The 12,798-nt window shown below is 47.4% G+C and overlaps 1 protein-coding gene across 7 annotated transcripts in view; it reads left to right on the top strand.

Moving 5' to 3' along the window:
- Window positions 1-12,798, top strand: part of KAZN (kazrin, periplakin interacting protein) — an 844,711-nt gene that overhangs the window by 633,667 nt on the left and 198,246 nt on the right. The window contains exon 1 of one of the 7 annotated variants that reach the window (XM_006132722.5): window positions 9,234-9,367. The exons of 5 other annotated variants lie outside the window; for them this stretch is intronic. In XM_006132722.5, coding sequence (XP_006132784.3) covers window positions 9,295-9,367 — 73 coding nt within the window. In that variant the 5' untranslated portion in view covers window positions 9,234-9,294. Of the gene's footprint in view, window positions 1-9,233; window positions 9,368-12,798 lie in introns of those variants that run through there. One more of the 7 variants, XM_075906500.2, reaches the window with a different exon arrangement.

Genomic DNA, 12,798 nt, shown 5'->3' with positions numbered 1-12,798 from the left:
TTTTAAGCTGTGACAGTCCTGCCAGCCATGCTGCCCGCAGATATCTCAGCAATAGCAAGTTTGCCTTGAGGGCATGTGAGGTACCTAAGGTGACAGGTAATACCTCTGAGCAGCTGATCAGCACCTGGCTTGTGAGAGCATTCTTCTGGGAAGTACAGCTCCTCCCTTCAGGTAGCATGACTCCCTGCCTTTTGGCCAGGGATCAGAAACTGCATCTTGCTGTTTTCAGAGGGCTGCTGGGGTAGTTCAAACACCTGACTAACCGCTGGGCTCGCTCCATTCACAAAGAGATCCTGAAGTTGCAGAACTATGTGGCAGGTCTGCCCCTCAGTGCTGGTTTCTATTTTTCCTTTGTGTTTCAAAGCACTAACTTTCGGCACTAACTTACACTAGCAACTCTCCTGTAGAAATCTGGGGCAAGTGCTGTCACAGCCTTTTCTGGGCAGTGAATCTGCGGGGAGAAGCAAGGAGGCGGCCTACGGGGAAAAAAGAAAGAGACAGAGCTATGGGCAGGAGTTGAGGAGACGATAAAACCTGTTGGGACTGAAGCAGGAGGAGAGATGGAAGAGCATCAGGGACTGAAGTAGGGATGTAATAATGTAGTCCTGGGGTGGCCAACCCACGACTCGTGAGCCGCATGTGGCTCTTCACCCCTGAAAGTGCAGCTCAACAATTTTGGTGCAGCTCTTCCCATTTTTTCCACCACTGTTTCGGCTCTCTTCGTTTAATGGGTTGGCCACCTCTGGTGTAGTCAATTAACCAATACGCAAAAGCTTATAGGTTAATGCTATAGACCACACACATTTTCCCCCTCTCCTTGCCAGTAAATTGTTTAGCAGGCTGGCCAGCAGCCCAGATCAGTACTGGCTTGCAATGGGGCCGGGACCTACCCCTGCTGCAGCTGTACATTCAAGGGCTACGTCTACACTGGCCACAATTTCCGGAAAAGCCATGCAAATCAGGTAAGTCAGAATAGGGAAATCCGCGGGGGATTTAAATATCCCCTGCGGATTTAAATAAACATGTCCGCCGCTTTTTTCCCGGCTTGGGGAAAAGCCGGAAAAAAAGCGTCTAGATTGGCGCGATCCTCTGGAATAAAGCCCTTTTCCGGAGGATTTCTTATTCCTACTTTGAAGGGCTTTATTCCGGAGGATCGCGCCAGTCTAGACGCTTTTTTTCCAGCTTTTCCCCAAGCTGGAAAAAAAGTGGCTAACATGTTTATTTAAATCCGCGGGGGATATTTAAATCCCCCGCGGATTTCCCTATCCTGACTTACCTGATTTGCATGGCTTTTCCGGAAATTGTGGCCAGTGTAGACGTAGCCATAGTGTATTAGGAGCTGGGTGGACAGGCAGCCTGGTTCAGTTCCAGCTCATGCCGGGTCCGGGAGCTCAGATCCCTTCTAAACAGGGGCTGCTGCCACCCCGCACTGGAAGTAACAGCACAGGGTAACAAGCAGCCGGTCCATGAGAGGAGCTGGTTTTTAAACTGGCTCCCCTCGCAGACCAGCACCCACCTGGCACCCTGTGCTGCTGTCTCTGATACAGAGGCAGCAGCATGGAGTGACAGGGGGCTCCTCGGGAGTGGGGCCAGGGTGCACTGGCTGCCGGCCCAGTCCCCAGGGACTATAGAATAATCAACTAACCGATAAGAATTCTTGAGGTTATTCGATGTTTCAATTAACCGATATTTAACATCTCTAGACTGAAGGGGAAGGGGAGGAGAATCATCATGAACTGAGTGGGAAGTGCATGGAAGTGAAGCATCAGCAGGAGTAACGGGCAGGGCAGAGTGCAGTGCACCAAACATAAGGGACTGGAGTAACAGGTGAAGGATGACCAGTAGTTGAAGGAGGATGAGACCCTGTTTCAGTTGTTCCAATGGATAGGGGGCCTAGTCTTGGTAATAAGGAGAGAAGAGGAAAGTGAGTCTTGGGGTGAGCAGGGCAGCAGGGATGGAGGAGAGGGAGAAAGGAGAGTGGAGAGAATCCGAGCTTGGGGGTGAGGCCGTGGGATGCCTAGGAGAAGAAGAGAGATGAGGCAGGCAGAGCTTCCCCAGTGACTGGGACTGACGGGAGGAGAGGATGGAGAGAGGCAAAAGGAAAGGTTTCCTGCCCGTGAGGGGCCCTGAGCTTTCTGAGCCCAGGATGTGCCCAAATGGGATACCTGCTGCATTGTCACCAGCAAGGCAACCAGAAAGGCGGCTAGGGACAGCTGTGTAAAACATGCTGCCTTTTCCCACTGGGCCCCTCACAGGGTTAACGGCAAGCTGCTGGCTGTCCTTTGCTGGGAGAGCTTGGACGCTTTTCGAGGCCAGCATTTGGCATCTGCACTATGAGTGATGTCAGGCTTTGGCCAGTTGTGTGCCACTATGTCTGCTTCAAGGCTGGCAGTGCCAAGCCAAACGCCGTGCGCCAGCCAAGACAGCACAACGAAGGCAGATGGCAGGAGCTGACACTTATTAAAATGAGGAAACAGAAACAAACGCCACTCCCAAACAGTCCTGTGAAGAAACAGAGCGACGCTGTTCAAAATTCTACAGTATTTTTCCAGGTTTGTTCGTAATCCCCAAAGTTGCATCTGTTTCGAGAGAGCAGCTGTGTTGCTGGCACAGAGCAGCAAGTTGTAGGAAAACACCGGACATACAAGCCGCGCCTGTTACCATTGGAATGGAGGGTCTAGGCAGGCTTGAAGCACCACTGAGAAGCTTCGGCACAAGCCACCTATTGTAATTCACAAGCTCATGGAGGGGCCCGGGCCCCACCTGTGAGCTGCTGATCACCCTCAACTCCCTTTGGCTTCAGTGGGAGTTGATGGTCCTTCGAACTATCAAGATCATGCACACTGGGCAGGGTGATGAGCACTAACACTGGCTGGAGAGACTGATGATATTCAGTCGGAACATACCATTCTGATGACGTCAACATACATGACAAAATCAGATTCACGTCACTGGGATTCCTTTTTTTTGGAAAAAAAGGGCCGGGTGAGTGCTAGCCATGTCCAAATAGGATATTTAGATGTGAAACAGAAACATTTTGCTCCCTTAATTACGTAGCTGGAGTCGACGTATCTTACATTGCATTTCTGCACCGTTCACACAGCGGGAGGTCCCAGTGCTCCCATTGGCTTCCCTTACTCCTCGTCAGGAGCACTGATTTTGACGGGGTCACCCTTTGAGTTTGATTTAGAGGGTCTTCCCTAGACCCACTAAATCGAACTGTAGAAGATCGTGTCGATTTTCTGTACAGTGTCTGATATGATAATACAATTTTTAAAAAAATCCAACATTGAAATGAAAGGCTTAGATTTTCTCAAAATGTAACTTCAATTGACAAATTAGTCTGAATTTTCCTTCATGGAGAATTTCAGAATTTTCAGTTCCCACTCCTGTTCAGAATGAAACCACATTTTCAAATCTGGAAATCCTTCATGAAACAGCCCTCATCCACCACAAAGTTCTTCTTAGTGCCCAGGACCTCCCATGGAGTAGCAGTTGCCCAACACCTCTAAGAATCAGGCACTCAGTGTCTTGTATTCCCCTGGCTGGGAATTCACTTCTCTCTGAAAAATGATGTGTGCAGCTCCCACTCTGCCATGGGCTCCTTGTGTGACACTGGGCAGGTCTGTTAGCCTCTAAGTGCCTCAGTTCTCCATCTGTACAATGGGTATAATAGACCTGCCCTGCTCACATAGGTGGGGTGACGATAAATACAGTGGAGATTGTGAGATGTTCAGGAACTATGGGGAGGGAAGCCATGCTAGTAGTACCATAGATAGATCACAAAAAAGTTAACCAACCAAAACTAAACCACTACAGAATATGGTCAAAACAACCTTTTGGGCATCCCTAAAGTAGCAATAATTTAAGAGAGGGAAGAACAAACTCTTTTCTCTCCCCATTTTAGAAAACCCATCTCTCTGGTCTGGAGCAGATTAAATTGACCAAACTCTCTCAGCCCCTGGGAAAGCGGATGTTTCAAATGGAAACTGCCAATTGACCTTCTCCCCTCGCTGTCGCCAGTCACCCGTTTTGCCGTCTTTCATGTCAGCATTGGCTCAGGGCAGCGGGTCACTGTCTGACCCGAGTCTTAACAAGAACGGAGCTGGGCCTCGCCTGGCAGGCAGCTATTCCACATCCTAAATTTCAAACCACAGATTCCCTTTCATGTGGAGACAGTGTGGATTTTTCTGTTCCCTCGCCTCTCTTCCTGTATCGTCAGTAACGGGTTCATAACCACAGAGAGCCAGGGGAATACCGGTGGCCCCTGCATGGGATTACAGCCTTCTTTGCAAAGAGCAAAATGAGCTCACAGGCCCAGCTGCTGTGAAAATGTGAGAAGTCAGCGTGCAGCACGGAGAGTTAGGAATGTTCATTGGTCGCAGGCAGGCCCCATACATAATGGATCCCCTGTCTGTCAGTGATGGCTAGGCAGCCTGTTTTGAGTCAGAAAGCACATGTTGCTGGTAGAGGGATCTGCACCAGAATCACAGCTCAAATTGACTCTGGGTTCTGAATCTGAAACTCTGTGGCCCAGATCTGCTGGCTTGACAAAAATACTCCAGCTGCTGCAAAGGGGCAATTTAGGGCCCATCTTTATCAAGCCTTCAGGAGTTTGGGCTGTTGCTGAGGATATGCTACTGTAACCCCCACCAGGTGGGATTTGAACCTAGTACCTCCACATAGGAACTGTACAGCTTGATCTATAAAGCCAGCTGGCTCTTATCTTAGACTGTAGAGCTCCCTTGTTCTTATCTCTCACTGTAAGTGGTCTAAGTGCCACTAGATGGGATAGTGAACCACACCAGAGCATGGGTTCTCAAACTGGGAGGCGTGCCCCCCGGGGGGGGGGGGGTGAAAAAATTCCAGGGAGGCATGAGGAGACCCAGCCATACACACCCCCGTCAATCCCACCCCAAGTTTTGCTGCTATTTTTATGGGGGGGAGGGGAATGAGGGTTTCTCAAAAATCAAAAAGGGGGCGTGATGCCGAAAAGTTTGAGAACCACTGCACTAGAGGGTGCGTCTAGACTACATTCCTCTTTTGAAAGAGGAATGCAATTGAGGGAAATCGAAAATGCAATTGAAGCGCTGATTTAGAAGTCTCACGCTTTATTTGCATAATCTCTTCTGATCGCTTTTTCGGAAGAGCTTTTTTTGGGGGGAAAAGCAGTCTAGACGGAGTTCTTTTGGAAAAAAAACATTTTTCAAAAGAACCCTGTAAACCTCATTTTTTCAAGAATAAAGGTTCTTTCGAAAAAGGTTTTTTTTTTTGTTAAAGAATCCCATCAAAACTTGCATTTTTTTTCAAAAAAATCTCTTCCGAATAAATGATCAGAAAAGATTATGCAAATTAAGCACAAGATTAGTAAATCAGTACTTTGCATTTTCGATTTCCCTCATTTGCATTCCTCTTTCGAAAGAGGACGGTAGTCTAGACGCGCTCTCGGCATGTGAATTACATTACCAGCTGTCATCAGGATAAACGGGGATGCCTGCTTTGAATGACATAATGCTACCAACCAGTCTGCCTTGCAAGTATCTGCATGGAGCTGGTGGAGAATGAAATGGAGAGTGCACGCCTAGCCATGGTCACAAGCTGTAATGAGATGCCTATGATATTGATTTCTGGGAACTGCTCTTGCTGTTTACTTAAGAGATTTGTTATGCACATGGCTCAGATTCTGGGGCAGATATGACTCAAGCTACAGAAAGGCACATCTGCAGGAGACTCAGGAGAACTCAGTGATAAGCACTCCTGGTAATATGTAAGAAGACGGGAATAGAGAAGACAAGATTTTGACCTTTGGTTTCATCCCACACTAGCTTGTTGCCTTCATTGCATAGCGGAGCATGGTTTATGGCTAAGGCACATGAGATAGGGACTCAGGAGTTCTTGGCAATGCTGCTCACTGTGTGACCTTGGACTACAGTGCCGTGCCTCGGTTTCCCCATCTGTAAATGGAGATATACCTACTACCATGCAGGCTGAGAGTCTTAATTCACACTTGTTGGCAGTTCTGTTGTGTTCAGTGGCTGCAAAAAGGCAATGTACAATGGTTATTTGGGTTTATGAAGCTGTTCTATAAGCTCCTGGAGGCTGAGAGCATGGCTCGTTGTGGCCTTTCTGTTGTGGACTTTGCTTGTTCCAGCACCCCCTGAGATGCTGCAGCCTATACAGCTGCCTCTCGTTGCCTCTGCTTAAAGCTGGCCCCATGGGAGTGGGAAAGAATGGAAATAAACCAGATGAGTTATTTGGAAAGAAGCCTGCAGGTTGTTTACTAGATGCAAAACGTGTCATGTGACCTTGTCTCGGCCAATCACAGACCAGCCTTGAGCAGCAGCAAGACAGTAGTGTGAAACAAGGTCATGTGACCTCATCTCGGCATCTGAAATGTGTCTGCCCGTCCAAGGTCCCAACCCATCCAATCCATCAGTATTTATTGCTCCACGTTTGCCATTACAAGACACAATGAGACAGACATAAATCCACGCCCCCCCCCCAATGTCTGCCTGCTCCACCTTTTCGACGTGGCATATAAATTACAAATGGGGCCTGGTTCTCAGGGCAGGAGTCGTGCAGCAGCCTGGATGATAAAAAAGCAAATCGTAGTGGAGAATGTAGCAACTTGCACCTGTTCCGTTTGGCTTCTTCCCATTCATATGAGGCCTCGTCAACCTACAACGTCCGTTTAAAGGCACATTCCAATTTCCATCTCTGGCCCTGTTGCTGTTGTATTTATCCCCCCTCAGGATGCCATCTTCTCTCTTTCTGTTGGCTCATCTCCTGCCTTCCTGCCCTCCTCTCCCCCACCCAAGGTTCTTATGCCATCTCTACCCTTTATGGTCCCTCCTGTGCCCCGCCCTGCCAGGCCTTCGGGTTCTGGTAGCTGAAGGAGATCTGCTAGGTGGTTACGCTCTGACTAGGTCTTTCCCAATGGGCATGAGTTCCATTGGCACGCCTTATTCGCTGGGGGTGCCTTAGCTTGGGGACCTCCTCCCGTAGCACATTTATAAGGCTGCATGCACCAGCAGGGGCATGGGCTGCTTCAGACAAAAATTACTAGTGAATTTAGTGCTGGTGAAAGGGGACAGGGTGTCTCCTGTGGTCTAGGCTAAGGCCTCTTCACCACAGGTACAGGGCAAACTTCTTCCACACATCGCTCCACTCCAGGGTGCTATGCCTGCCATGGGAAACCATTTCTGGGGGGAGAGGGAATGTGCAGGCTTCATGACTCTTTCAGTTCTTGCCCTCCATTCTGAGATAGAGCTGTCAGCGCTAAGGAGCAGATTTGTGTTGTGGATATTTCCACCGGCAATGGTCTGTGAAAATTTATGGAAAATATTTCGTGTACAACATCAAATAGGCAGCAGCTGTTGACAGCTTTCCGTTATCCCCAAACTAAACGGGAGTTAAACTCACAAGGCTTGATAGTCCTTTTTCACTGGAGTCATCTACTATCTTCTATACAGAACAGTGTCATGCTGTTCAAGCTACCATCCCCATGCCTCAGTTTCCCTACCATTGTTATTAGAAATGGACCTGCACTGTTGCCAATAAAATAGTAGCAAAAGGGCTAGTAAAGAGACAGTTATTGCACAGATAGGACCTTGGAGAGTAGTGTATGGACAACCTGCTGCTATCTTTCTTAGTATTTATACTGCAGCAGTGTCTCCGAGGGAACACTCAGGAAAATGAATCTGAATTAATGTTTGAAGTGGATGAAATTGCACTAAACCCCTCGGAATTAAAGTGACCTTGTCTTAGCTTAGCTTAATTCGCTTCATGAATTAAGTAAATTAAATTAAATCAAATTAAGATCCCTTTACTTCTCAAGAAGTGTGTTTACACGTGTATAATGTGATTTAACTAAGACTCTTTACATTCACACCCGAGTTAATTTGGATTACTTTTATTGCACTCTCTTAGGCATGCAGGCATCTTGGCCTTATTGAAAGTCCCGGGTAAAGTGCTGAGGTCACTTCTTTGAAAACTGGAGTTCGACTATGTGACTTTGGCAGTTTTGCTGCCTAAAAGCTCCAATCAGGGCAGACCCCACCTTAAGGCTGCGTCTAGATTGGCATGATTTTCCAGAAATGCTTTTAACAGAAAAGTTTTCCATTAAAAGCATTTTCGGAACAGAGCGTCTAGATTGGCACGGATGCTTTTCCACAAAAAGCACTTTTTGCAGAAAAGCATCCGTGCCAATCTAGACGCGCTTTTCCGCAAAAAAGCCCCGATCGCCATTTTCGCAATCAGGGATTTTTTGCGGAAAACAAGTCTGAGCTGTCTACACTGGCTCTTTTGCGCAAAAGCTTTGCGCAAAAGGGACTTTTGCCTGAACGGGAGGGCTGTGTCTAGACTGGTAAGCTCTACACTGGCTGCTTGAATTTCCGCAAGAACACTGAATTTCCTACTGTCTGAAATCAGTGTTTCTTGCGGAAATACTATGCTGCTCCCGTTCGGGCCAATCTAGACACTCTTTTCCGCAAATGCTTTTAATGGAAAACTTTTCCGTTAAAAGCATTTGTGGAAAATCATGCCAGTCTAGATGTAGCTGAGCCGAATAGTATTTCCGCAAGAAGCACTGATTTCTTACAGTAGGAAGTCAGTGCTTTTGCGGAAATTCAAGCGGCCAGTGTAGACAGCTGGCAAATTTTTCCAGAAAAGCGGCTGATTTTCTGGAAAAACTGGCCAGTCTAGACACAGCCAAAGAGTATACAGTTTCAATAGACAAGACAGACAGAGCAGGGGTGAGGGAAACTGTCTCCCAGAAGGCCAGAGGCAGAACTGGGACTACAGCTTGTGTCACCAGGCCTGCCAAGTTGTTGATCCTCCAGTGTTGTTCAGAAGAGTCCTCTACCAGAGTTCATGAATCGCAGGGGAGCTGCAGAGTAGGATCAATTTTGATTCTACTGCCTTAATTTCTTCCAATGGGAAAGGCGAGAACCCTTCTCCCCCCTCTAAGGCAGCAACACGCTTCCTCCCGCTTTGTGCAGAGCCTCTCCTGCTAACTCCACGATCATCTGCACAGTCGGGGCGCTGACCAGGATCAGGAGTGAGGGGGATGCCCCAAGAGCTTGCGAAAGACGCTTCGTTCTGCCCTCCCTGTCCCGGGCACAGGAATCCTCTGCCGGGAAACCTCGTGGGGCTGGCAAACCCCACCTCCCGGCCCGTGACATCATGGCAGCACACTCCGCAACCTGCCAAGGGGTCAAATTCCAAGCCGCACAGGTAGGGCGCCGTGCACTTCCTGCGCTGCGGGGAGGAGCCGGGGAGAAGGCGAGCGACAGAATGCAAGCGCCAGCCACACGCGCAGCCCCCAAACCTCCCACCATGCGAGCGGCCCGCGAGGAGAGCAAGCCGGGTACGTCTGGCCCCCTGGCGCCTGCCTGCCCTGGACTTGCTAGCAGAGGGGAGAGCTGGGAACAGCCCGTGTGCGTGTGAGAAAATAGCTGATTGCTCCAGTCCCTGCTCTCAGGCCCTGGCTGGTGTTTGGGTTACACGCCGAGTGGGTTTGCCGAGAGGATTGCTGTGTGAATTGAAACAAACAGCTCTCCAGAATTCGGGTTCCTCCACTCCTCGCTGCTCTGCTTGTGTGTGTGTGTGTGTGTGTGTGTGTGTTGTGTGGGGGGAGGGAATGCAACAGCTCTGTTACATGCAAGCCTCGGTGGGTTGCAGAGAATTGTCCAGGGAAGTTCTTGCTTGTAAAACTTGCCCAGGGCTGGCGAACGCGGCGCGATCGTGGGAACTGGTTGGCGTGTTCACTGAGGATCAGAGCGGCTGAAAAGCTGCCCGGCTTATGAGCCACGGCTGTGTCAAAAAACACAGGTGACTGGCCATTCCGGGACGCGATGTTTCTAGGAGCAGCAGCCAAAGACGCGGTCGTCAGGTTCGTATGACTGTCCTGTTGCTAGTTTCAAAACTGTAGTGATGACGGTACAGTGATGGGATTGATGTGCAATTTGCAGCCTGCTTGCTTTCAAAGCAGTGGAGAGGCAGTTGTAGATTATTTGCCTGGGGTAATCTGACGGTTTCTGATGAGCCTGAGTTGCAGTTTCATGTAATGTGCATTAGGGTTTTTTCTCTGAACTGTTTAAGACTGTAAACTCCCACTCGGATACCGCCGTGTGGCTCGGCAAATGGATTAGAAATAACTGGATTTCTTTGTAGTTTGTTGCATTCTCGGGTTGAAATATTGGCTACAACTGGGGAAACTGCTGCATTTTTCAAACAGAGCATCTCCACCAAGGCAGGCAGGGAAATTGCCGTGGTGAGAAGACACATGTGGTGTGGGGTTGATTTGTGTATAGTTAGCCCATCTCCGGTCATTACAGAAACCTGAGAAGAGAAGTTTAAGGTCATAAACGGCCTGGGAGCAGGCTGGAAACATAAATTGACCCCCCCCCCCCTCCCCCGTTTGAACTGCATGGTGTTTGTGAATAGTTCAGATGCAGGTGAGAATTTGTATCCAGTAGGGATGTGAATGTTTAATTGATTAACTGGTAAGCCACACCCTTAATGGTACAGCCTGGTGGGAGGGGGCTGCTCCTGCTCCCCATCTCCCTTTAGTCAGTTAACCAGTTAAACAATATGCTTAACCAGTTAACCAAATGCTGTTTTACGCCCCTGGTATCCAGACTGTCTGAATTGTGTATGAGGTGTTCTCTGATCCACAGGTTCATCTGCATTTGAATGAGATTAAAAGTTAGGAACTTGGGGGTGGATGGAGCTGTGTCCCTTTATTTTGAGCAGAAAAGATTGTTGAGTCTCTACAATATTCCACTACTACAATACTACATGCATCTGACGAAGTGGGTCTTTGCCCACGAAAGCTTATGCTCCTACACTTCAGTTAGTCTATAAGGTGCCACAGGACTCCTCGTCGCTTTTGCAGATTCAGACTAACACGGCTGCCCCTCTGATACTTCACAATATTCCAGTTTTCCTTCCCTATCTCCCATGTTCTCTTCCTCCTCCCTACTTCCCATTAGCCCTATCCCACAGGATAGTCATTATGGAACCATCTGTAGTGGTCTCTGTCCTGCTGCATGAGGAACCTGCCAACTTCTGTTAAGACTTAGAAGGCTGGAAATGTGTAACCCAAATGGCAATCTGATTGGCTAATCAGTGAACACATCATACTTACCTTTAAAATAAGCAAATGTAGCAAGTTGGGAAAACACAGGAACCAGGCAGGGTGAGTTAACTTTCAGTATTGGGATTGTACAGTATTCAGCCACCTCATGCTGCGTGGAAGCTGGTGTGACTGGTACAGTGTTAACTCCCGTGGTAGGGTGATAATATATTTGTTATCTAGGTGCACTGCTGTCATTGTAATAATCTACATTGCATCCACAAGTGTGCATATCTTTGTCTAGGACTAGGTAGATACACATGCCCATGCTGTTTGGGAGTATCCTTTCTGAAAATTCTCTGTACGCTAAATTTGTAGAATGGTTTAAGCTTTTGAAATAAAAGAAATCTTATTTATATACACATAAAGAATGTAATTTAATTGGGTATAGATCTGACTTGTGACTGTCACCATACTTGACAGCTTTCCCCTTTGGAAATTATGGGAATAAAACCTAGATCTTCCTGGTCTGAAAGCACAAGAATCTTACTGCTTGAACTAGGGCAGAAGCTTAACTGATTGTTAGTCATATAGGCCATATGACACACAGATGAACAATCTTGAGACCAACCAGTAGGGGCCCACTTCATTACAACTTTAGTGCTATGGCTTATACATGGGTCTGTGATACTATGGGCTTTTGATGTGGTATCTGTAGAATTTTGATTCTTGTGGGACTTGAAATGAGCAGACGGTGTTCTGAACTGAAATATTATAAACTTTGTATTTAATCCTAAAAGCAAGTGTTGCTGCCTGGATTTGGCTCTTAGATCAGGTGACTTATGCAATATCTGACCATGGAGTGAGGCACCTCTTTTTATTGTTTGAGATCTCCGCATTGGGAGCCATGAAGATATCATTCAAAATCAATGGAAGCATGAAAATGTTTCTTGCATCTGTTTTTTTCTGAGCTGCCATGAGGGAGAGGGTGCCCTATATCAGTGGGTTTTTTTTCTTTGTTTAATCTTAGACTGTGTCCTAGTATCTTATAAACAGACTGTGAATGGCTAGCCAACTACAAAAGCAGTTTCTCCTCTCTTGGTGTTCACACCTCCACATCAGTTGCTAGAATTGGGCCTCATCCTCCCTCACTGAATTGACCTCATTATCTCCAGCCTTATTCTTGATTGGTACTCTTTTCTTATGCCTGTATATTTATACTTGCCTCTAGAATTTCCACTACATGCATCTGACGAAGTGGGTTTTTGCCCATTGTCAAAGTCAGATGCACAGGACTCAGATTTGTCAGACCACTCTGTTTATTAGCAAAGCCGCTCCTCTAATACACCCAGAAAATGTGAGTCCCATACAAGGCTCAAACCCCTTTGATTTATACAGTCAAAAGAAAACCAACTTAACAAGATTAAAAGGTGGCAAAACTTCACATGATTAGTATGAGACTAGTCAAGTATCTTCATTTCCACATCAAGCACGCAGCAATCTCCTGTCCATATCTCCCTGGCTACCTCAATTACTTTCTACCTAACACCGCATGTGCCTTTTCCTGTTATCCCAGGCACACCTGGCTTCATTCTGATCTCCATACCTACAAACATAATCAACTCTTTCCTGTTCAAAGACAAAAAGTATTCTTTCAATTTAGTATAATTCATCTTTCTCTTACAATATAATTCTTTCTACTTGTCCAAAAGGAGGGATTG

This window comes from Pelodiscus sinensis, chromosome 24 (assembly GCF_052426305.1).
Source record: "Pelodiscus sinensis isolate ZL-2025 chromosome 24, ASM5242630v1, whole genome shotgun sequence".
Taxonomy (NCBI): domain Eukaryota; kingdom Metazoa; phylum Chordata; order Testudines; family Trionychidae; genus Pelodiscus; species Pelodiscus sinensis.
This window is presented reverse-complemented; position numbering and strand designations above follow the sequence as displayed.